Here is a 26,632-nt window from a genome sequence, read left to right as displayed (position 1 = left end):
CACTCCCATCAGGCATTGCAGCCACCACTCTGGCATCTTGAGCAAGCTATTCTTAGCTAAAACTGAACTTTCCCCCATATAATTATTTGACGAGCGCAGCATTTGCTTCTGGATAAGCATTTCCTTTCCTGTGTGTCTGGGAAGGGTGTGTTTGAATCTGGGAGGTAGGGTATGAGTAGGGAATGGTTATACAGATGCTGCTCATGTGGCCATCTATAATTCAGTTTTAACCTTTTTACTAGAGGATCTCAGCCCTAAATTGAGGAAATCACTTTCAAATATAAATGAGAAGACAATTTAACAGGGTTGACTGCTCCAATAATGCAAACTAGGTGAATTTGTTTTTCAATGGTCTCCTTAAAATAGAACATGAAGAGAAGGTAACCCAAGAGTCCCCTGAGAAAATCTCTGTTTCCATTTAAGGAACCCCAGCACTACGTTCAACCCAGGGCCTTACTGACAAATTGAAAGCTGGCGAAGCCTTAAGCTTCAGATCCTGAATGGACATCACTCGGCTCAGCGTTCTGTCTTTATAAGTGAACACTTGCCAAGCTGTGGCTAAGGAGAGGAAACACAGTTTTGAAACAGTCTTGTGAATCTGAGTTTTGCACAGAATCAGCCTGTTTGAATGGCAGTTGTATATGAAGCGAATGCCAGCTTATTAAACTAACAATGTGGGAAACTCACTGGCCTCTTCATGTGGGAATGGGTGGTGGAACAAGAGGCTACTTTCATGATGGCATACTTAGATTTGTTTCATGATATTTAATTGTCCTCGATATGGTGTTTGCAATGACAAGAACTCAAGACCTAAAAGGCTACTTAAGCAGCATCATGGGTGCATCATGTTGGTTGTTCTGGTACCCTAAAAGCAATAGTTTTATTATGGTTGGAAAAAGTGAACAGTGCCGTATGATGAATGGCATGTGAACATGAAACGACATGCCCGCCGTTTTTCAAGTTAATTGGCGTTACAGCAGTGTTAACAGTTCCTTTTGTCATTGCTTATAAAGACATTGCTCGTTTTTATGAAGACATGGTGAATTGTTTCCGGGAAAATCACATCCTAGAGAAGAAATGAACGCTTTGCTGTGGAAACACACAGTTGACTTTCCAGAATGAATGGGCACAGCCTTCAGATGCTAAACCTTGCTACTAGATTAAATGCTTGTTATATTTAATTGTTTGCCATGTGCAGCACTATTCTTCTTAATCCTTTAATGATTTCCAGTTAAGACAAAGACAGCAATAACAAACATGTCCCAGTGTGGGGCAATGTGTCATTGTGTCACCCAGCTTGACTGAATGTGCTGGGCAATTATTTTACATGATTGGATTTTTGGTTTTTGGTTTTTTTTTTTGTTTTTGTTTTTGTTTTGTTTTGTTTTGTTTTTTTCGTTTTTCTCAAGCCGTATCAATCCTGTTCTTGAAATGCTTAAGGTTTTTCGCCTGCCATCTCCTTTTCTATCCATGCAGATGCTTCAACCCAAACTTGGAAGCATGAGCCTTCCCGTGTCACTACCCATGTTCCCAACTTGGGAGAGATCCTAAATAAATCACTTCACTTATAATTTGGTGGACCCATCTCCTCCGTGATCTTGACACCTCATGTTGCCATCACCCTGCCTCCCTCCTACTGCTTACACATGTATGACACTTTGGATGCTCTGTCTTCTCAGCTGCTCTCTGTATTGCTCTGCTGGTTGTTTTTAACTCATTCTTAAAAAACAGAACTCACAGCTCTTTGCAATACATGTCTTCTTTTGCCAAGTCATCATTATTTCCCACTTCTCAGCCTCTTCAGTCTTACCGCTGGAATGACCCCCCCCCCTCTGCTTGACCCTTGACCCTCGTCTTGTTCCCAAGAGGCGCCTACTAACAGCTGTCTTTATTCTCTCGCGGTACTAACGCCCTTTCATCTGCTTATCTGAAATACTGCATCCCCTCCCCTTTCCTTTATTTATTCTTAGTGCCCACTGAGCCATTTCCTTCAGTCTTAATCTTCCTGTTACACCTATCCACTGTTTTCTGGTGGGTGTAGACAACAGGCAAAGATTGACATGCCTACAAGCACACTTCTTATCATTTTAAAACTGTCTCCATGTACATTTTAGCTTTCGATTCTTACCCTGTGAGAGATACCTGAGAATTGTGTCTCTCTTTCTCAAGAAGAAACTGATGTTTCCTCATTCACCCTAAAGCTTGCCCAGGTATAGGGCTCGGGTCACCAACTCTTGTTTCTGGTCCTCACTACCTCTCTCTAGAAGGATTGTGATCCATTACTGGGCTTCTCTACGCTGGACAGTGGATGGAAATTAACCAAACCCTTCATTGTACCGTTGCAGATGAGAGTCCCTACACTAAATCTGCCAGCCAGACAAAACCGCCTGATGGAGCATTGGCTGTGAGGAGACAGAGCATCCCAGGTTAGACCAGACTGTTGGATATTTCAGCTGTTTTACTTATTTCTGAACCCTGTTATTTGGTGGTCCTAAATAGTTCCAACCTGGTACCCATGTTATTCCTAGAGTGTGGTCTGCATTCTACATGACTTTTACAAACAGTGAACAGAAACCAGGTCAGGAAACCTCTCTGACCTATGAGGATTCATCTTGCAGCCTGCCACAGCAAAACCCTTTGTCAATGACTCAAATTGTTATCAACTCTGTCTTTTACTAGTCTTTACCTCTGGTTTCAGCAGGGTGGCTTTGATGACAACATCCATTTCTTTACTGAAGCGTCCAGCAAAACAGAACTGTATGCCAATGGTGTGTGTGGACCAAAATTCTACTCTGTTCTCATCCCTTCCAACCTAGTTTTGCTTCTGTTTGATGACTCTTGTAAAACTCAGGGGCTTTGTGCCCTTGGGAAGATGGTTTGATTCCTTTCCTTGTGTTACAATGACTGACATTTTTCACCCAAAACATTTGTGAGAAATATATTGAAATGCCTTTACCTCAAAACCAGTATTTTGAAGCTTCGACTTTGAGGATGGCATTAAAGCATGTGCACTGTCAAGTTAAAAGGGGGAGGAAATGCAAAACACTATCTCAATTTGATAATTAGAAAACCATTTATGAGAACACCTGTGCATAAGAGCTGGGTTAAAAGCATTAATGGGATTTAAAGATCCATTTAAAACATGTTTATATATTTCATTAAGCATGGCTAAAGCTAAACTATAGGACTTCAGATGAGAGTAATTTTGGCAGTTAGGGAGTTGCAGAGAACTGTTTCCTAGTTAAGTTGAATAGGTTGGCCAATCTCTTAATAAAAGGGGAATGTTGCATCTGAATATGAACAAGAAGAGTCTAGTCTATGGGAAACTTGGCTGTTGGTTCCTGTAGTTGCCTGTGATTGTGTTCAAATCTTGTTTGAAGCTTTAGGGTTATTAGGAAAATTCATAGCTTATATAGAAACATGCATCCATTGTGTCTCCTCATTTTGGGACTTTGAAGATTCCAAAGTAATTTAAATTCCGGAATTGGCTGGCGTCACCCAGTGCCAAGATTTCCATTCCATTCTGTGAAACATTGATTTCAGTGCCGGGCACATTTAGAAGAACTATAGGAGCCATTCCTGAGCTGTTTTCTCCACTGTAAGTGCCCAGTGTCTAAAGGTCAATAATCTCAGATCCACATCGCCACCCTCCTTGACTTCTTTACCTTTGCTGGTGCCTGGCACTTCTCTGCTAGAAAGAAATAAGAGACTTCCCACTGCCCTTGCCCACCAGGAAAGGACACCATAATTCCATATTTGGTAAGAAGATGAGATATTTGATTTTATCTGCCTGGATTACTTACCATGGCTTAAAACAAATGGAACCAACTGACCACAGACCAAGACCTCTGAGGCTAGAAGTCAAAATAAAGCCCTCTTTTCTCATGGTATTATCTTAGGTATGTGGTCACAGTGACAAAATACCATAAGGCTATAATCCAGTGTTACGAGCACTCTTTCCCACCAGCCTGGTCCCATAGCCACTTCAGCCCCAAATGAACACTCAGAGACTCATACTAATTATAAAACTGTTGGCTGATGACTAGGGCTTCTTATTGGCTAGCTCTGTCTTAATTATTAACCCATTTCTATCAATCTATGTATTGCAAAGAGGCTGTGGCTTACCCAGTAATGCCCGGCATAGTGTTACTCCTCAGGCAGCCTCTCGACTCTGTCTGGCCGGCTCACTCTGCCTACCTTCCCCAGAATCCTCCTTCTCTCCTAGCCCTGCCTATCTTCCTGTCTGGCCAATCAGTGCTTTGTTCATCAACCAATAAGAGAAACATATACAGAATAACATCTCCCATCAATCCAGGATTTCCTTCCAAGGATTTTCTAATGTCACATACAAAATTGTAACTCGCTTGAGGGCACAGACATTTTCTTAAAGTCTGTGGTTTCACATTCCACCTTGTGTTAGATTGGTAACTCATAACTATTCTTTCATGTCAACCAAGTGCTTCCTCATTACAGAACTTTTGTTCTTACACATGGGTGTGATTCAAAGTCACTGGAATTAGGAATTTCTTTAGGCTTCGTGTGTCATTAGTATGCTTTTTACTCATTACTCATAGAGCAGGGGCCAGAGGGAATGGGTCTTCAAAAATCTCTATTTTTAAAACAATCCAAGAGATGAACAAAAGATACAGCAGCCAGCGGGCTGAGAATCTAAATGGTTGATGGTTCCTTGCTGCTAGCGTACACAGAAAACAAGCTTCTTCCAAACTCCTTCCCAACTAACTAAGCACTCTTGGAACTCTGAGCCTGTTCTAATCTCTCACTACAGTACCCATAAACAGTTGTCTGAGAAAATGAGAGAACCTTAGCAAGAAATCACTTAGCGGTATAAACCACCATCAAGAAACCTTGACAATTCTCCGCCTTCTCCATCTTTATGCTTGCACAATCCAGGAGGGAAACAGACAGGGCAGCTGCCTGGGAAACACTTGTTCACAATTTGCCACAGCTTCCATTGGAAACCCCAGAGTGGTGTGTGGACTAAGCTGGATTCCATTTTGCAGGATTTTTTTTTTTACCCCTGTGTCTCTCCCTGTGTTCTCTCCAATCTCACTTCCCCTGAGGTATTATTACCACCCTCCGTGCAGACTGCCTCAGTGGGAAGACAGGCTTGGCTGGAGAGAAACCTTCCAAGGCAGGTGCTGTCCCGGAGCCATTTAACCTCATCAGCTCCTACGGAGTCGGAAAACATAAGGGGACAGAAACCTTCAAAGAGCAGGCATGTCCTGCCTCTGCCTACAAAGCTGTATACCGGGTCATCCGGTAATGATGGTCAAATTTAGCTGTTCCTTGATGGGTGGGAGAGGAGAATGAGGCAGGTAAGGGCACCTTAAGATGGTCTTGTAAAAGTGTTATGGCCATCGAAGTTTTCAAAGTCTGTACCCAAATACAGATCTAGCGCATACACGAGGTTCCCTAATGTGGCTGCACTGTTTTCACGGCCTGGCAGACTGTACCTTTCAGACGCCCTGAATGTTTGGACAGGAATATAATTTGCTTTTCATTTACTTCAAAACCCTGTATCTCCACTAAACTCGAAATTAGTATAGCAATTGCTTTATAATCACAAGTCAAATATGTACCTTTCATTAAAGTCTTTCATCTCCCACCTTTCACTTCAAAAAAAAAAAAGAAAAGAAGCAAAGCAATTGTACTAAAAATCTCTTAGGAGCAAAATGTGTTTGCTTTGGATAAAAGAAAATGCATTATTAATATTATTTGGGCACTCCTGGTTTTCATCATGTCTGTTGTGGCGCAAAACTTTCACAAGACACTGTTAATTTTCAGTGAGGGTGGTAAAAGGCGACGGACATGATTGTTCCTGACACTGAAGGATAAATTTAAGGATAACTTTCTACTAATAAATAATGATAATAAATAAGGAAGTAAAGTTTTAATCTTCAAAGATAAAGTGAGTTCCAAGTTCAAAGGTATTCTGAGCTAAAAGCTACCACACATCTAGTTGTATGAGAAAGATTTGGATCCAAGGCCCCTTAAATTATCAGATTAGGGGTGAAGTGGAATTAGGCTCTTTAAAGGGTCATGGAAACCCATACTTTGGGTTTGAAAGATTTTGGTTATGGTTTTCCCTACTCCAAGAAAATATTTTAACCATCTCTGTCTGTTGTCTGTAAAGGAAGAGCTGAGTCACTGCATTAGACTCCAAGTCCTAGAGTTAGTGTCGGGTTGATTTGGCTTGTGTCCCTTTCCATGGAGAGTGTCTTTCCTTGGTTACAAATGGTCTTCATAAGGAACCCCTGTACTACTGACAAATGTGGCAAGCTATGAGATATCATCTCCATCATCTTTCCAAAAACTCCAGTGTAACCATTAAAACTGTCTTAAATCTACATCCAGATTCGGGTCAAATAGAGTTGTGGTGGATGTTTTTGTTTCCCTTGTGGGCTATTAGAAAAGATATGGATTTGTTCATAAAGGACCAGTCTTTCTTTATTGTTACATTTAAATATGAGGCTGAGAGTCTACAATTTGTCCCATGGTCCAAGATGCACCTAGTAGAGTTGTGAGAATACATCCAGGAAGCGTCCACATGTACTCAAAAGTCACAGATCTGGGGGAAATATCAGAGACCCTTGACATCGTGGAGAGCTGGCAACCTTGAATTATGGAGAGAGGACATTTTTAAATTCCAAAAGTCTTCATGTCTCCCTATTTATCATTTCCCTGCCGTTGTTGTTCAGACAATCTGATGCTTCATCGATCCACGTTTTCATTATCCCAGCAGATACCTAGTGTGACTTTGACACGGGGGATTTTATAACCGTGCCAGTGTTCAGGCATGCAAAGGGCATTTGCTCAGGTTTTAGAGCCTGGTTCTACTTCAGCTCTTTAATTCTATTGATGAAATTCTCCAAAAAGAGAGAGAGAGAGAGAGAGAGAGTGAATCTTGCTGATCCCTCCAGGTATGACTGGCCCTACAGGTGCTGCCCTTCATCAAATATTCACAAAGTTAGCTCAAGTGCCTCATTTATTTTTTAAATAATCTTCAAGATGATGGCCAAGAGTGTTGACAGACAGCGATGCCACTTCCAAGTCTACCCTTACAGATTTTCACACACACACCCCCAACACACACAGTACTTAGCACTGTCGGAAAGTTAATTACTGTCTTCTTTCTCAGGCATGCGATAGGTATTGTATTGGTTTGCTTTGGTAACCCCAGTGAACAGAACAGGACTTTACGGGCAGAGGGTATTCAGTAGGTGTTTTACAGGCAAGAGGTGTTCAGTTGGTGTTTATAGAACGACTAAATGAGCAAAGACTCCAAGGGGGCTGTTGCTGCAAATACTAAGTCCCAGCACAGTTCCCCACCTACTAAAGTTTGTAGCAGCCTCTATGGTCACAATTTACTGATTCCTTTACTCTGCGGCAAATGTTCACACCAGTCTTGAGTGTGCACCAAATATGACATTTCTAAGGAAATCGCCTCCCACAACTAATGGATGAAATATAGTTGGACTAGAAACCAAAGTCTTCTAAAGGTCAGGGCTCCCTCCCTTGGCTCATTTGTTTCTGTTGGGCAGAATAAATCTGTGCAGCCTTGCTCTGCTTAAAGAAACCATTTAACTACTGTTTCGCAATAAAACTGACAAGATGAAGACCATTCGTTTCATTGTTACCATCTAGAAAAGGGCTAACAAGGGTTAAAAAAAAATCCAGAGTTTATAAATAGAACCGAGCAGAATAGAATGGTTACTTATTGTGGCCAGTAAACATAAGAGATTTCTCCCAGAGAGCTGATCCCGTTTGTTGTGTGCGACTGGGTTACAAACTGAATTCTCAAGCAGCACTGAGCGAAATGAGCGGTTTGATTTGTGTGCTCAGTGCTGGAGCCTTCATTAGCGATTCACAAGTGTCAGCCTCTTGTGTTTGAACGTCTCCCGTGCCTACTAGTAAATAGACATGGCTGAACAGCAACAAAGCGCTACACATACAGCAAGTGATTTCCCAGTAACTTCCCCGCTGCATGCAATTTAAGGCAAGAGTCTTTATAGCAACTTCCTATTTTTGCCTTGATGTTTCCTGAGACTCCTGTGCTGTTGGGGTGATGGTGTCTGGACAATGCCATGCTCTAGGTATGCTCAGGAGTCAGAAGGGTTGGCTTTGACCACAGCTAGTGTAGCCCCGCAGTGTCGGAGAAACACTATACAAGAAAGCTCAGGGATGTATGTCTAAGAACTACAGGGAATTCGCTTCCATCCAAAGCTCTTGCAGTGAAGGAAAATCAATACCCCGCCCCCTTGTTCGCGTTAGAGGGACCTCCAGTTCAGGGTTTAAAATGAAGAGACCTTAGAAAATCAGAGGAGGTGAAAGCTAGGTGTCTTGACCAGCATGTGACAAGAGTGAAGAAACACTTCATGTCGTTTACTAAAAATCTGAGACCTGGGGTCCATGGATACTCCGCATTCATCCATTACCCTTAAGTGGCAGACCAGCCTCCCGTATTTCAGGCTCTCACATGGCATGTTTTGTTATATGACTAGGTTTCTGCTTGTGTTATAATTACTATTTTTCCAGCACATTTGAACTGATTCTTTGTTTCTCTTATATTTCAATGACTGAAATTGATATGCCAATTTTATTTTTATAACAAACGGGTTTCCAAATAAAAATGTAAAACACAGGTTTATGGACCACCACCCCCTCCCCAAAGCACCTGGCATCTGCCTGTGTTTTTGTATCACTTTGGGAGACTTTGACTTGGACTGAGAGTTCCCCCCCTCCACCCAAGGAGAGGTGACCTTGAGAATCCTAATACTCAGCACTTTGTAGGTACATGAGTGGGTGGCCGACTTATGGTGGGAAAAGGTCAGTCACGTGGACATGGGATGCCTGTGGAGCTTCTTCTTAAAAATGAAAATAAACACTGAATGGGAAAGAGGACACCATCGGCCCCAAGCATGGAGAACAAAAGCATGAGGTAGCCGCAGTCCAGCCTGATCCAGAGACAGAGAACATAGTCAGAAGGAAGCAGGGGATAGTGTAGCAGTACTTAGCACTCACCAAAGGCTGCTTCCTTCCTTCCAAGCAACGTCTCTCAGGCTGAGTTTTAGTGCCCTCCATAGAGATGAGTAAACTGATGTCCTGTGAGCTAATACCACGTGTCAAAGGGCATGTGGGAAGCTGGGATAAATTCTAGATTAATGTGAGTTTTGACAGAGACTTGATGAGCAGTAGATGGATGACCGTGGTAGAGAATCCTTGCTGATAATGAGATGTAAAAACTTTGTCTTCTGGAGACCAACTGAACCTCTTATCTGAGGCACTGAGAGGGAATGAAGGTTTGTCCTGTGGGTCCAGGCTAAGTACCCATCTCAGTCCTTAGTGTTCAGTATGTATTATTAGAGATAGGCTAGTGTGCAGTAGCTTGGGGTCCTGGGGCTCCTGTAATCCTTACTCACAGTAATTGGTGGCTAGAAAAACTGGGGAGGTAAATGCAATACTTATGGATATACTATATATTCCTAAATATATAGGGATGCATTGCTATATATCCCTAAATACATGTAAGTATATAGTATATAGGCATATGTAGTTATATGTACCTGTACATTTAGGGATATATAGTAGACATGATATATAAATTATGTAGCATATGAATGTATGGTATATATAAAGTTGTATACTACATATATTATGGGTTTTAAGAATATATAAATTATATACTATATAGTATACTATACTATGTAATACTATGCTATGTAGTATACTATTAAGTGGTATTGTTTCCTGTGTCTCATAGCTTCCAGCTCAAGGAAAATAATTCAGATTGGCTACATAGACGTTTTTCTTTATAATCTTTCCTCATGCAGTATATTTTGATCTTGTGTCCTCTCCACCATCTCCTCCCAGATCCCCCCGCCACATCCCTGCCCACCCAACTTCCTGATTTCACCCTTCCCCATTCAATAAAACAAAACAAACAACACAGTAGGAGAAGAAAAAAAGTGACAAATTGAGACAAAAACAAAGTTCCTGCCATACACAAAAAAATGGAGTCCATTTCCTGTTGGCCAATTCCTCTTGGCCATGGGGGCCTGCTCGAGTGTTGATGTATGCAGTGACACTCCATTGGAGAAAACCCATTTTCTCTTTGCCATCGGTTTCCATTGCAAATAGCTTCCTGGTTCGGGGCAGGATTCTGTGCCCACTCCCCATTGTTAATGCTGGGACCTTGTCCGGGCAGGCCCTTGCATGCAGCCAGTCTCTGTAAGTGCATAGGTGCATCGAGTTCCATTGTGTTTGGAAGACACTGTTTCCTTGGAGTTGTCCACCACCTCCGTCTCTTAGAACCCTTCTGCCTTCTCGTCCACGTCACCCCTGAGCCTTGAGAGGGGGGCTCTGATGGAGACATCCCACTTAGGACTGAGCGATCCAAGGTCTCCACTGTCTGCACACTGTCCAGTCGTGGGTCTGTGTTAATTCCTATCTGCTGCAGGAAGCAACTTCTCTTTGAGAGCTGAGTGAGGAGGCACTGATGGACAGGTATAGCAACAGACCACGTGCACTTTTAAATATGTCCCATAAAGCTGGTGACACTGTAACTATGTACTTTTTATTTCCTTTTTAAAACCATGCAATCATGCAAAGCCTTTAGATTACGCTGAAATAAATCACCGTGTCCCGTGAAGAGATATTAGCCTTGTAAAAACATGTCTAGAATCCGTTCATATTTATTACCTACAGTCAGAATCAATGAATAAAGATGAAAATCATTCGATAATATATTATACATAACTTAAATGTATATTTAAATTCTTTTTTAAAAACCTTTTCTAAAACTATTGCTGATGTAGATGCTAAACCTATATAGCAAAGATTTCCCCTTCTATGTTTTTGTGCAAATACTTTTCAGCAGCCTTTAGGAGTTTGACAGCTCCTGGTGCCTGGAATATAAACCACTAGACCTCGACTGCATTCCCCCCCCCCCCCGTCAATGCACGCCTCCCTAATTGCTCTTCTCCCTAGCTGATTCTTTGCTTGTTCTATGATCACTAAGATGATCTTCTCTCATTGTAGATTCTGAGTGATCTTCATAGTCATTTGGCATGTATCTACCCAGTACCTCATATGTTCCAGATGCTGTAGATACAGGTGTGAGGCAGGACTAGACACCACTGTGCTTCTATGGTTGGCCACTGGGGGGGGGGGGCAATAGATTTAGATATGCAACTGATCGTGATGTCAGGCTGTGCTGAGCTCAATGATAGGAACAGAAAGTGTTAGGAACGGAATGGAAGGCGGTGGCCGTAGGTTTAACGAAGAAACATGGAGGTGCCCTCTAATAGACAATAACATGGAGTGCCAGAGAGGAAGGAGGGTACTGAGCAAAACAAATAGCAAGAACAAAGGCTCTGTGCTCAGAACAAACCTGGGCAATGGAATGAAGTCCATCGTTTCTAGAAAGCTGAGAGTGGCAAGTGATGAGGTTGGAAAAGAATCATCGACATGAGTTCCGTAGAGTTCCCAGGTCATGATAGAAGACCGTGGATGCAACTGTGATGGAAGCTATTGCAGGCCTGGAGCTTCGGAAGCACTGATGGGGTTTGCTCTTGTCTGCCATGAGCAGCAGCAGGAAGGTCTATTGGAAGGCTGCTGTAGTATTTCAGGCATGCGATGGTGACATCCGAGACCAGGGGAGAAGTGGTCAACATGATCGGAGTTTTAAGGCGAATGAAGAAAAATGGACAAGGAAAGAGAACTCCCGAGTGGTTCATTAGTTTTCACGCTTACCCTCTGGGTAAATACTGACGCCACTTGCAGAGAGGGAGAGCCCTGCAGGGAGCAGGACAAATGAATGATGAACCCTGAAAGCTCAGAGGAGGAGATCACGGTTAGAAATTCACACCCTGGGTCTGTGAGTGAGGAGGAGGAACGCGTGCCTTTGGGAGTCACAGAGGGCATGTAGGTAGTTCAGGTAGATTGAGACAAGGTCCAGAGGCAGAGCCTGGCATGTAGCAGTTCTCTGCGGTCAACAATAAGAGACAACTCAGGAGACAATGTAGAAACTCATGGATGCATGGTACATTGTATCCAGTAAGTGCCTTACGCCACTGGGAATGGTGTGAAGTACTGAGTCAAATAGCAATACAGGTGCACATAAACATGGAAGGAGACAGAAAGTGTGTGTTCTACTCAGTGTGCTAATCAGGTCTGCCTGCTCAGTGGGAGGTTACTGCAGGAGCAAATCAGTCTTTGAGGAGGCTGGGTACCCAACACAGCCAGTGTTCCCTGAAAGACAGTGGAGGCTGGAGGATAGCAAGGCTCGGGACTAGAGGACTGTGACAGAGGAGCGGTGAAGCCCTTTGCGGACTGTGAGAGGAAGGGATGCTAAAGTTTTCGAGAAGAAGAGATGTCACTTCAGAGACTGACTGAGTGGGTTTCCTGGGCCGTGTTAGGGAATCACTGAGTCTAGAATGCATAGCCCCGTCTCTCTCATAAGACCTGCCTCTCCCGATCCGAAGGGGATGAAGTAGGCTTACCCTTCTGGTGTTGGTACCCGTATCACCCTCACGCATCACACACTGGTTCCATCAGCCTTCCCCCCACCGTTCCTCTTTGTCATGATCATTTCTTCATTTGAGCTCCCAGGACGTTTCGTGAGAAATCTTTGAGACTTTCTGGTAGTTGTCTTTGTCACCACGTGCTAAGAGACACCACGACCAAGGCCACTTATGGAAGTGTTTATCAGGGCTCACAGTCTCAGAGGCTGAGTCCATTGGCATCACGGCCTGTAAGCAGGCCAGCCCATGGCTGGAGTAGCTACTGGGAGCTTACATCTGCAGAAGGCAGAGAGTTAACTGGGAATTGTGTGGACTTTTAAAGCCTCGAAGCCCCCCCCCCCACCCTGAGACACACCTCCTCCAACAAGGCCACACCTCCTAATCCTTTGCAAATAGTGCCACCAACTGAGAACCAAATGTTCATATATGAGTCTATGGGTGCCATTCTCATTTAACAGAAGTTTAGTATACTCTGTTTCTCATTGTTCTCTAGCAGTTTCTTCAGGCTTCTCAAGCCATACCTAGTTCAAGGAGATAATTGTTCTTTCCATCCAAAGAAATGAGCCTGTATTAAAAGTTCCCTGCTCCCCAGCCAGTCATACAAATACTTTGAGTTTTTCCCAGCAGGATTCTCAACTGGGTGTGGCCCAGGTTTGCTTTGTCTGTTTTAGGATCCCACGACTTTTATGAATCACAAAGAGGAATGGGTAGAAATAGGAGGCAGACTGTTAAAGGAGAATTAGTCTGTCCCACCAGCCAGCTCCCAAACGACCACACGGAGACCTCATATTAATTATGAAAGCTCGACCAATAGCTTAGGTTTGTTTCTAACTAGCTCTTACAACTTAAATCAACCCATATTTTTATTAATCTATGTCCTAGCGTGTGGCTTTTACCTCTGTCTCATTTTGTATGTCCTATTCATCGAGCATCTGGCTGGCTTCTCCTCCTTTCTTCCCAGCATTCTCTCTGCCCCCAAAATCCTGCCTAGCTGTTGGCCATTTAGCTTTTTATTAAAGCAATCACAGTGACACATCTTCACACAGTATAATGGAATATTCCACAACAGACTACTTTAATACCTATGTCTTACATGCACACACACTTTCTCTCCCTGTGCATTCTGCTTTCAATATTAAAATTCCTATATGCAATTTGTCTGCCTTCAATATGTTTAAATGCACATATCTGGCTGTATTACAAAGTAGTCCCACTTTTTCCTTGTCTCTGCCCATTGAGTATTTATTGTGCCAAAGGACTGAATTTTCCCACCTTGAGCCTTCACTTGTCAAGTGTTGTAATTATTCTGCCCTCACCTCAGACCATTTGGGTGCATACTTGCATGCATTCATTATTTCTTCCTGCCATCGCTGCTTTCAAGCCAAGTAAAACACATTCCTTCCTAAGTCCTTCCTTATGTGCGACAGGATTCACATTCTCCGCTAGTCTTCCTCAGTTCGTCAATGCTCTGTAGCACACAAGCTGTCCAAACTGAATACCTTCCCTGACTGCAGTGTGCACACAAACAAAGTACAGGCAACTCATGACTTTCCCTGGTCTGGGCGATGTAGGTGAAGTCAGTGCTTTTAAGTGAGGTAAGATTTGCATTGAACTTGCTGTCAGCTTAAACTTGCAGGTCTTGATCTGATGACTTCCCCCTTCGGGAATACTCCTTATAATACTAGACCATCTACAGCTTTACTTTCAATTGTCCTAAATATTTGTTTCCATCATATTTATCTAGGCTAAAAAGAGGAAGAAGGAAATTAAAAAAAAAAAAAGAAGAAGAAGAAGAAGAGTTCTAATACTTCCTAGGAATCCATCAAATACAAGAGCCAAAAAAAAAAAAAAAAAAAAAAAAACTGAGTCTCAGGTTTTTTTTCCAAAAAAGAAAATAATTAACTCAGACTCAGTCTTATGGATGAGGAAATTAAGGCTCACAGAGTCTGAAGTAGCTGATGAAGTGTGTATGTGTGCGTGCATTTGTGTGTATGTGTACGTGCATTTGTGCATGTGTATGCATGTGTTTGTGAGTGCGTGTGTATGTGTGTATATGTGAGTGTGTGTGTATGTACGGGTATATGTGTAAGTGTGTGTGCCTGTGTGTGAGTGTAAATGTGTGTGTGTATACGTGTTTGTGTGTGTGTTTGTGTGTATGTGAGTGTGTTTGTATTGTGAGTGTGTGTGTTTGTGTGAATGTGTGTTTGTGTGCATTGTGAATGTGTTTGTGTGAGTGTATGCATGTGTGGTCTCAATTGCCTTCTTTCACATTTAAGCAAAGGACTGACTCAGGCTCTGGCTTGGAAATCCATTGTCTCCCTGATTATTGCCCACATATACTGCTCTACCTAGCAGAGGATTAACCACAAATTTGACGAGCATTTAACAGATGTTAAGAATGACTAGCTTCACTCAGCTGAAAGCAGAGCCCTTCAAGTCATTGATTCTCTCCCGGAAACACTGATTTGAAGGCTCTGGGTGTCGGCCTCAGAGCTGGAAACGTTCAGCTCTCGGGTTGTTAAGAGAGGTCCTTACCAAGGGTGAATCGCTGCAGCCACTGTGACAGGAGGCGATATCAACGAGCTGCCACTGCCTGGCGGTACCATACCCTGATGGGCATATCACACTCAGCCTTCCAGGGTGGAACACCACACACACACACACACACACACATATACACTCACACACACCATACACACCACACACACTCATACACACACAAAGACACACACACACACATATACACTCACACACACCATACACACCACACACAAATCATACACACCACACACACTCATACACATACACACAACACACCATACACACCACACACACTCACATACACACATACCATACACACTCATACACACACAGACACACACACACAGACACACATGCACATTCTCACACACACACAATCACATACACACCACACACTCACACACCACACACTCACATACACAAACACTCACCATACACATCACACACACTCATACACACACAAAGACACAAACACACCATACACATACACACCACACACACTCATACACATACACACAACACACACACCATACACACTCACACACACCATACACACCACACACACTCACATACACACATACCATACACACTCATACACACACAGACACAAACACACAGACACACATGCACATTCTCACACACATAATCTCATACATACCACACACTCACACACCACACACTCACATACACAAACACTCACACACCATACACACCACACACACTCACACACCATACACACCACACACACTCACACACCATACACACCACACACACTCATACACACAGACACACACACAGACACACACATACTCACACACTAACACACACATTCACACACATACAGACACACACACACACTCTCTCTCTCTCTCTCTCTCTCACACACACACACACACACACACACACACACACACACACACTGCTTGAGCCCAAAGCCATCAATCTTTTTAAATATGTCATGTCATAACATAAAACTTAGGGGTAGTGTGTACAAAGAAGCTTTAGTAGGACTCACATGCAAGCAGTCAGTGACCACTGTTACTCCCCTGGTCCTGGGCAGCCATGGATGTGTTTGTTTGCCAGAAAATAATCAGAGACAACACTAGCTGCTCTTCCCTGCATTTCATGCTCTCGGCCTACTGAACGGGTTACACACAGCTCTTTCATTCAGTTTATATGGCTAGCATGGTCTTTGGATGTTTGACTCGTGCTATTGGGATGCATTATGGGAAATTCGGTTTGGAAGCAACTTCAGGCCATGCTCCTTATCGGTTAGAAGCAGGCTCTGCAGCCACCCTGCTTTGTTCCAGGGTCAGCAGCCCAGCTACCTGCTGCTCTGTGGAAATAAGCTTAAGTTTCATGCTTCAGCATTCCCATTGTGCAAAATGAGACTACAATGCGGATTATAAAAGTTAATACACATGAAGCATCTATATTAATTATCTACTATCTGCTTAACAATATTACCACAAATCCAGCAGCTTAAAACCATACACGCTTATTATCTCTCTGTTTCTGTATATTAGGATATTGAACGTGGCTTATCTGCCCTCCCTAGGGTCTTAGAAAGCAAGGATGTTATCTGAGGTTTGATGAGGGAGACATCTTTCCCCAAGCTCATTCAGTGTGTTGGCAGACTTAAGTTCAGAACTTCGATTCCTTGTGTTCCAGAGGTCACCTTCAGCCCCCATTACTGTCTGCTACTTTATAAGCCAAGAGAGAGGTAAGTCACCAGGAGGCTGGCACTGAAGTCAGTGCCCAAATTCGAGAACCTTTGCCAAGCCTCCTGGTTAGGTACCAGTCAAAGGCCACACCCATCTCCACAAGGGGGCGGTTTTAGCATCGCTGTAACCAAAATACCCACCAGGCACATCTTAAGGGCGGAAAACTGTGTGGGCCTTTAGTTTCAAAGGGTTTTCAGTGTTAATGTGGCCCTTTCTCAAGCCCACTCCCCGTGACCCAGCAGTGCTAACTAAGCCCCACTTCCTGTGAAGCAGCACAAGCGCCTCGGAGCTGAGCATCGTAAATCAGATCCACTAGGAGACATAGCCGATTTGAACCACAAGTGTGGAGACAACATCAGGGAGTTGGGCATACGGAGTCCGGGACCCTGGGTGGCCAGAAGAATGTGTCTGTTATTGCGCTTATAAAACCAGTCAAGTAAGGTGCTTCGTCACTGGTAGTGAGTGATTCACTGGAGCTGATGTCTGAATTAGTTTCTCACGTGGGAGTGTGTGAGCTGTTCAGACAGGAGATGGGTGGTGACGGCAGGCACACGGGAAGAAACACAAGCGTAGGTGGCCGCGAATCAGCAGGCCGCGGAGGTCACCCGAGACTTTGGTTCAGCTGCTGAATGAACAGCTCTCGCCCTCCAGTGTTATGAAGCATCTTCCCAAGGTGCAATGGTGTCCCTCCTGTTGTCTGCCCCGTGGTTTCATCCTTACCAGGCCAGCCTCTGCCAAGGAGGAAATTAAGCCCTACGTGTGGTTTTCTCTGAGAATACCAAGAGTAGCCTTCTCACCTCAAGAAGTAGAAATACCATTTTTCTCTCCTGTACATGCAGGTTTATCTCGTGAGGAGAAAGACCTGCTCCATCTATTTCTATCTCTCAAAATCCCTAACCGGGTTTGTGTCAGTGCTGCACACAAAAAGAACAGATGCTGCCTTCTGGAAAAGAAACAGCCTCTGTGCTATCTAGATCAGCTGCTGTTAGCAGCATTCACACCTGTCTGATTCTCTCCCTGCTATGCATTGTTCACACCCACCTGACTCTCTTGTTACACATTGTTCACACCCACCTGACTCTCTTGTTACACATTGTTCACACCCATCTGACTCTCTTGCTGCTATGCATTCTTCACACCCATCTGACTCTCTCTCCAGCTCATTCGTTCACCTCCACTCTGTGCATGTAAGACCTGATATGTGTGGACTTTCTACATGGCACCCCAGCCCAGGAAGAAGGCGGATGAGGCTCAGCTCATCTGTGGACGGCAGCACAGAATCCAGATATGTGTTTCTTATTCATGGGAAGTAATTTATTGGAAACTTACATGGGCTTGCATATTAACTTTATCAGTGAGTAGTCTATACCTGGGTTTGTAATAAGTCTTTGAAAAATGTAGCCCAAAAATCACATGTGACACATATGTAAACAAATGTGCTCTGTATTCTGTCCATATTTACCCAGACTCCGGTGGCCTGAGGAGGGCACATGGGGGTTGTTGTCTGACAACCTCTATATCTATGCTAATTACTAAATATTAAACATGTAATAACTGATACCACCCTGTTATTTCTTTAATTTAAGCGAGTATAGAGGTGTTAATTGCTTTTTCACTTCTTTGGTTGACAGATATGTCCTTTCCCACCTGGGTAAGAGAAGCAATTATTGTAATACTCTTGTGGGCTTGCCGGGGTGTCTTTAATGGATTTTAGAGGCATTGTGCTTTTAAAGGGAGACTGTGTTCCATTCAGTTCATGTTTGGAAACAGGATTGGACAGTCTATTTGAACCACATGATGAAGCTGTTAGAGGGGAATATGCAAATAAAAAAAAAGATGAAGACAGAAACCATGAATTTTCAGTAAATATATATCCAGATATCAGATAGGAGAAAGTTCGACCTATGCCTAGATCACTGAATTGAACAGACATTAAAACAGTAAAGAGGTAAACTCTCTCTCTTTAGAAATATTATTTCCTAAATTTTAGAACAAAATTTTATCCTCTGGCACTGGTGTGGACTTCCAAACAGGAGTTTGACAGGTTGCTAACTCAATTCAAATCACAAAATATTCTTTTATCCACTGTGTGAAAGTCACTTTCGCCATACACACTGGAAAGGCAATTTGTTTTCATGTTTCTCCTCTACATTCAAGAAGCAGAAGAAAAATAGTCTTAGAACTTTTTTAGCTGGAGTCTGGAGCTTCCTTTTGATAAGACGTCACATCAGCAGTTGGGTCAGTCCTTGTTAAACAATGTCACCATCACCATGGAAAGAGGGTTGAATTTCAAATCTTAGCCAATGTTTGCAAGTTCTAACAGATTTTCCTGATGCAGGCCCTCAAGCAAATTATATGTCCTTGGAAATCTTCATACATTTCATCTTTTGTATCCTGGATTTTGATAAGAATCCAATGTGTGTCTGTTCAGGCCATACTAAGTGCTATACACGTGTGTAGTATCTGAAGCAATGGTTGTCATGACACCCCCTTCCCAGGTGTGGAAAGACCCTTTTACAGGGGTCACATATCAGATATATTACATATCAGATATGTAAGTCCCAATTTATAATGGGATAAGAAGTACAGTTATAAAGTAACAATTAAAATAATTTTGATTGGGGTCACCACAACATGGGGAAGTGTATTAAAGGGTCACAGCATTATGAAGGTTGATTAGCAAGGTGCATTGCCTGGGTTAAGCCACATCACCCTGTTCTTGATGCCCAGAGAACAGTATTGTGAAGAAAACATGGAGGGCTAACACTGGTTCAGAGGGTGAAGGCAGAATCGTTCTCGGGAAATGCCATAGCTAATTTACTCACTTGCTTCTCCTGCTTATGTAGGCTCCTTGAGTTCTTTAATAAGTTCAAAAATCTCTAAACGCTAAGTAATAAGGAGGCACTGTGTTATAATTTAACTGACAGAGTAGTATTTCTTGGTGCTAAATAAAGTATGTGCTTTTAGACATGGTGGCATTTTGAAGTGAATGAGTTATGGTGAGAATTTTAGCAGTGCATTTAAGTCCCTGCTTTTTTTTGTTTTTGTTTTTGTTTTTGTTTTTGTTTTTGTTTTTTATTTTTGTTCAGAGGTTAAGATGCAGTAAGAATTTAATGACTTTCCCAAGGCAATGTGGATGGTTTACCTAGGACACAATAAACCATGAGTGAAAAATTTTCAAGTTGTTATCTCTGGTTTGCATCACACTAAGCCTTTGATTTGCTAATCACCAATGATTGTATTATTATGATTTTTAATTTCCTACATTTCTTACTTGAGCAAATATTACTTGAGAGCTAGGATGTTGCCTTTTTTGGCTTGATAGTAAAGTGTTTAGTGTGTAGCAAATGACCAATATATACTCGAAGCCAGGATGGGTGGATGAATGGATGGACGAGTGGGTAGATGGGTGGGTGGGTGGGTGGGTAGGTGGGTGGATGGGTGGGTGGATGAGTGGATGGGTGGGTGGGTGGATGGGTGGGTGGGTGGGTGGGTAGGTGGGTGGATGAGTGGGTGGATGAGTGGGTGGATGAATGGATGGATGGTGAATGGGTGGGTGTATGGGTGGGTGGATGAGTGGATGGGTGGGTGGGTGGGTGGGTGGATGGGTGGGTGGGTGGGTGGGTGGGTGGGTGGGTGGGTAGGTGGGTGGATGAGTGGGTGGATGAGTGGGTGGATGAATGGATGGATGGTGAATGGGTGGGTGTATGGGTGGGTGGATAAGTAGGTGGATGGGTGGGTGGGTTGATGGGTGGGTGGGTGGATGGAATGGTATAATATGGGTTGAGATTGCTGAGACATATGGCTGAGACATACCACATGTAGAGTGAAGTTAGAAGATAATTGCATTTGGGTGAGGTAATACGCACTGGTTGAGATACTAAAAGAATGGCATCAGCAAGGTAGCTGTATTAATATCTTTATCTGTTAGTTCCCACATTGATTACCCTAATGATGGGCAGCGACATAGACCTTTGTCTTGTTTCTTAATGCGTGGACCAGAAGAAAAGTTGTGGCCCGTGCTGGTGGTCAGAAGACAGTGTTGTCCTTCTTCTTACTGTGGAAGAAGCTCAACGTGGGATGTGAGCTTTGCCCTGGGCTCAGACTCCTCCAGCCCAGAATCCCAGTGGGTCTTGGGCAGGGTTGTAATAAAATGCAGACTGACTGTGGCCGGCCTCCAGGCTTCTCCACAGAGAGCTCACAGAGCTCCCTTGGTGCCTCGCCTCTTGGTTATCTGTGGTGACTGCACTATTAGTTTCCATCTGTCCCTTCATCTCATATGGACCAAGTCTCATAAAACAAAGGAAAAGTCAAATGCATGACCCTGGCATGTGGTATCTGTGGCAAGATTAGTGTGGCTGATTTACTGTTAGCCTGGTGGGTTCTCGTGAGCCAGAGCGTGCCTTGGTTTTCGGTCCGTCTCCTGTCGCAGTTGGGTTACACATTCTGGTGTCTGCTTGGTGGGGACTCCGAAAATGTCTGGTATTCCGTTTTGTCAAGGTAAAACTCCATGCATATGTAGAATGGATACAAATTCTGATAAATGAAGGAACCTGATTTTTAAGTTTTATTTTCTGGACTCAGAAATGGACCGTGGTCTTCTTCCCGGATCTGTTCTGGAAATTAGATGAGATAGTAGGTATGGGATAAAATACTTGAAAATACAGGCTAGTCTTTCAAAGTATCGGGGAGTTTTTAAATCCCTTTCGACCAAGGGATCTGAATGTCTTGAGTTCTTAGATGCCTGTGGAAGGCTAAACCAGGGCATCATTAAGTTCTTTCACTGGATTGTTGAAGGAGTCCCCCACTTTGACATCAGAGGGAACCCAAAGCTTTCTCCTTTCCATTGTTCTGGAAGAAGGGATTTCCCCCGTGTGCAGGCAGCCTCCTTTCCAGGGGGCAGTTGATCCTCCTCAGTCCCTGAAGCTGGCTGCAGGAGTGTGCTGCAGATCTGATCATGCCTGTATCTGGGTTGGGTTCATCCTGCTGAGTGTTCCTCTCTCCTCACATACCCTGCCTGATGAGACAGCTCTCTTTCTGCTCAGCTGGACTTTCAGAACAGAGAGTCTGTTCGTTTGATACAAGATATTCATCATAAGTGGCCATCCAAACAGATGGGTGGAATGAATTATTTCCTGAAGCTGGACTTTGTGAATCAGCTGAACAAGTTCTGGTCGCTTCGATGGAAATGGGAGTAAGAAGCAAGGAGATTTCCTGTTTCTGTCTTAGGAGCTGTAACTTACACGGCTCTTCCTCAGAACCATGGGTTGGACTGTTAACTCCCTTGCAGCCTCCCTGGCTATACTGTTCACTGAGCACACATCACTAAGGTCTGGGGTAGGGATGTTCGTCTCAGACATTTAGAATGTGAGCTGCAAGAAAGGTAAATGTAGTGAATATTAGTCTTCCCTGTGTTTGCTGCTGGCACAGAGGCTGGCAATTACAGATGCTCAAAAAAAAAATATTTTCTGGGCCGAAAAGGTCCACAAGTAGCTGTAAGAATGTGGTTAACTTCCTTAGGGGAACATTGAGGAGCAAGAGTAATTTCTAAGCTAGCCTGGCCAATTGCTGGAGTTTAACTCGGAATATCCACTCCTCGATCATGTCAACAACTTTCACAAGGAATATTAACCACTTGGAAGTGAAAGTAATGGATGCTGAGTTTTCTCAAAGGGCAGTCACTTGGAGCTCTTTCAGCCCATGCATTTGCAATTACTGGGTCTCCTGCTTGATGTCTTTTTTTTTTTTTTTAACGTACTTTCGGTTAGATCATTAGGTAGTTGAGTATGAATATATCATGGGTAGTTGTGGGTACTCCATACTGGCCTATAACTTGTAGCTCACATGCATACATGATATCGATTTGTACTCTCTTTGACTGACACATTGCTCAAACCCCTAAAGCAGTAGTTCTCAACCTCCCTAAAGCTGCGGCCCTTTACTATGATTTTGCTACTGTCGTGAATGGTAATGTAAGTGTCTGATATGCGACTTCACAAAGGGTTTGAGAACTACTGCTCTGAAGATGCGAAAGTCTTAAGTAGGTTTTGAATAGGCTACAGAAGAGTCCCTACTCACGGATGAATTCCTCTGCAATGACTTTAAAGTTTCTTTGGTTCGAGAGCCACAGTTTTCACTATGTTATCTGACTCCAGACAAGATTAAACACTACTGCTATTACACTGCCTCCTGCTTATAACAATCAAAGCATGTAAAGATTTGGCAAGGTGCCTCCTTGGAATCTTCCAGATAATGATAATTTTAATGATGCCATGGGTAACATATGGCAAATACTATAAGACAGGTGCTGTTGTAAATTGTTCATAAGAACTTCACCACTGAATATTCAAAACACCATATAAGACACATATCATTGTTATCCCTATTTTTAAAATGAAGAAAGTGTTGTAATTTTTTAAAAAGTGGCATGCGAGAGAAAGACACCATTAGACAGGGTTCGAGCAGAGGGTTTTTTTTTATTAGGGAAAGGCATCATAAAAGGGGGAAAGGGGAGGGGAGACCAGTCTCGGGGGTCAGGAGCAGCAGGAGAGAGGAAAGAGGGGGGAATGGGAGGCGGACAGGGCCCTTTAAAAGGGAGCACAGTGAATGTGCACAGGTGGTGCTCTTAGTGGCTGCAGCTGAGGGCGTATCCTATCAGAACCCCAAGGGCAGAACAGATGCCTGAATACAAAAAGTACTTACACACTCACAGGCACACTCATCAACTCTTTCTCTCTCTCTCTCTCTCTCTCTCTCACACACACACACACACACACACACACACACACACACACACACCCCACAATTTTCAGAAGTACTCTAAGAATAAAGACATGCAGGTGTGAATATGGCTATTGTCATCACTGCTCAGATCAATCCCGAGCATAATTTTAGTTCACCTGGATGCTCGCACTGGCTATTTGTACGCTGTACATCCACAAATCTAATTCATACTCTGATCCCAGAGGATGGGAGAGATCCTGGTATAATTCTTCATGTCACTCGCAGTGGAAAGGGCCAACAGACTTTCTTCTTCCAGGCTGTGGCCAGAGCTGAGGCTGTTTACCCCCACAGCTCAGCCTTGATCCTGTCCCGCAGCTTCACTGACCCCAACAGTGCTAAGGAGAGCCTGAAATGAGCACTGGAAAAGGCACCTGTTTATTTCCTGAGAGGGATGAACTTCCTTGTGACTTCAATGAAAGTAATATACAGATGAAATGACAGCATGAGCAATATGATCCTTTCCAAAAGTCACACATAGATAGTTATACCTGTTGTGTTGTGATGTGAGCCCCAATTCCCATTGCCAAGGCACTTGTTAATAATAATGATGATGATGGTGATGATGGTGATGATGATGAGCTTAGGGAAATAACTGCCTGCTGTCCCCTCATCATGTTGCTCCTGTACCAGTCAGCTGTAAGCCACAAGGCATGGCTTACTATTGACTTCTTCATTCACTCACAGGTCCCAGAACACATCTGCTATTGTACCAACCACCGTTACCCACACTAAGGATGCAGAAAGAACCAAAGACAATCTCTGACCCCAGTGTTTCCAAGTGTGTGACTTACTACAGGACATTCTCCTCAACAGTATTTCTCTTTCTCCGTTCAATCCAAGCTTTTGTTTTGTTTTGTTGTTTCGTTTTTAATCTACGCAGTTTTTGAAACCTGGAGAAGCAAAGAACATCACCTGCTAGCATCTATGTGGCTGCACATGCTTCTCTTCCTGTAGATTTTAGAAGTATGCCTTCTCCTTTAACAGTAGAAAGAGGGTCACATAGACCACTTGGGATGTAACAGAAAAACTCCAGGCAGGGTTAGTGAGGTGGCAAGATGGCTCATTGACTAAGAACACTGGCTGGCTTTGCAGAGGGTCTAGGTTTAATTCTCAGAACCCACATGGCAGCTTGCATTGTCTGTAACTCCATTCCCAGGGGAATCTCCTCCGGCATCAGTCAAGCATGTAGTCCACTGACATGCATGAAGACAAATAAGCCATGCATAGAAAATAAAATGTGAAAAAGAAAATTAAAAACATAAAAAAAAACTTTATTCATAACTTCAGCCTCTCAAGTTTCCCCCATAAGTGACCCTGTGAACTTGTGTCTACTTCAGTCGCTCAGTACCACAAACTTCCCGTTGTGTAGACTCTCTTTCAAAGATACAGATAGCAATATCTGCCAGGCAGACAGATCACAAATACTGAAGTCTTCTTTGGCCTCCTCTTTCCTTCACATCTGATTCAATCTCTAACACAGGAATTCCCCTTCATTGGCATATCTGGAGTCTATGCCCTCTGCATAAATATTGAAATATCTCAGTTTCTCACATTGCCCATATGGGGCATCGTCAGCCGCCTGGAACCAGATTCATTTGACTGTGCTGTCTGGGTATTTGTCTGCACTCTAAGCCTCTGCCTCCTTTGAAGTTAGGTATGAATGGGAAATGAGCTGCTGTCCTTGAGACCCCATGGCTTTCAGGAAATCTCTTTTTCTTATTGCATTTGCTGGATGCGGGCAGGATGAGTAACGCCATGGCAGAAGTCTCTAAACTTTCTCTGTTTAGGAAATCTGTAGAGTCTTGGTCATTTGACACGGTGCAAATGAAGTTCCAAAAGTTATTCTATAGTTAGGTCCAAATCATATAGTGCATAATTTTTCCCAACAACTTAATAACTATTTGAAAAACATAAAACAACAAAGTTTACCTCGTGTTCAAGTACCTCTACCACTTACTAAATGTGTGTGTGCTTGCTCCAAGTTATATGTCTTCCCAGACCCTAAAATCAAATCAATACCTGCAAACTTATTTCCTGTTCCACACTGAGTTTTTTCACGATCGCTTGGATCATATCATCCTTTGTTCCCTCCTCCACCAAAAAACAAAACAAAACAAAAAAACCAATAAACAAACAAAAAACCCTTTGCTTCAGAACAACAAAATTATTAACAAAAGCGATGTGGTATGATCAGGTGTTTAAATGGCAGATACTGTTGCTTCCAGCAGATAGTAAGGAAGGCTGTGTTTCCCTCAAAAAAGTAAGATCTCTTGTGATGGCGCTGTGACCCCACTATGAAACTTGGGGTGCCTCCATGCACAGTTTGTCAGCCAGAGACTGAGGTCAGTGGGGAATGGAGGGATACAAGAGCTCAGACCTGCAACTCTCGGGGAACATGCTGACTGCTGACAGGGAAATCCCACCTTGGAATTGATATAAGCAGAATTGACCCTGTTATATTTGAGCTGCTAGTCTTTGTAATGGTTACTGTGGGCACAACAGAGGCCAACATGACACCAGCTTCCTAACGGCTGTTTTTAACCCAGAGGTACAATGCTTTTTCTCATGGCATTTCATTCAACCTAAACTATTGCTTCATACTCATGTTAGAAGAACCTTTTGTAAAGTTAGGTGTGGAAATTCTCTAGGACTCTCTATAGTCCGTGATGAGTTTGCTTCCCAGCCCCTCCCCAGTAATCTTCCCTTATGTACCAAGTCTTCTAATGGTATATTACAGGTTTCACTACATGTCATAGTATCCAAGAGCTTTCAAAAATGCCCAGCTCTCACATGACCTGATAGGGACCAATCCTTGAATGATACAAACTACAGCCCACCCAAAATGAAGCAGATAATTTGAGCAATTTTAACACTATTAAGGAAGTTCAATTTGTGGGTTTTAAACTTCCCCAAAAGATATCTGTCAATCTAGGTGGCATCACTGGAAAATGTTACCAAACATTACAAAATAATTAATCCAACATAATATCTTCTAGATAACACAAGAAATATTTCTTGATTTATTTTAGAAAGTTAATATCT

General features: G+C 43.1%; 1 protein-coding gene across 1 annotated transcript in view; it reads left to right on the top strand.

Moving 5' to 3' along the window:
* Positions 1 to 26,632, top strand: part of Grip1 (glutamate receptor interacting protein 1) — a 336,259-nt gene that overhangs the window by 187,458 nt on the left and 122,169 nt on the right. Inside the window, exon 2 of the mRNA XM_051176182.1 lies at positions 2,346 to 2,426. Within this exon, the coding sequence (XP_051032139.1) occupies positions 2,346 to 2,426 (81 nt within the window). The remainder of the gene's footprint in view (positions 1 to 2,345; positions 2,427 to 26,632) is intronic.

This window comes from Phodopus roborovskii, unplaced genomic scaffold, assembly GCF_943737965.1.
Source record: "Phodopus roborovskii unplaced genomic scaffold, PHOROB, whole genome shotgun sequence".
Classification (NCBI taxonomy): Eukaryota; Metazoa; Chordata; class Mammalia; order Rodentia; family Cricetidae; genus Phodopus; species Phodopus roborovskii.
The sequence above is the reverse complement of the archived record's forward strand: the minus strand, read 5'-3'. Positions and strand labels throughout refer to the sequence as shown.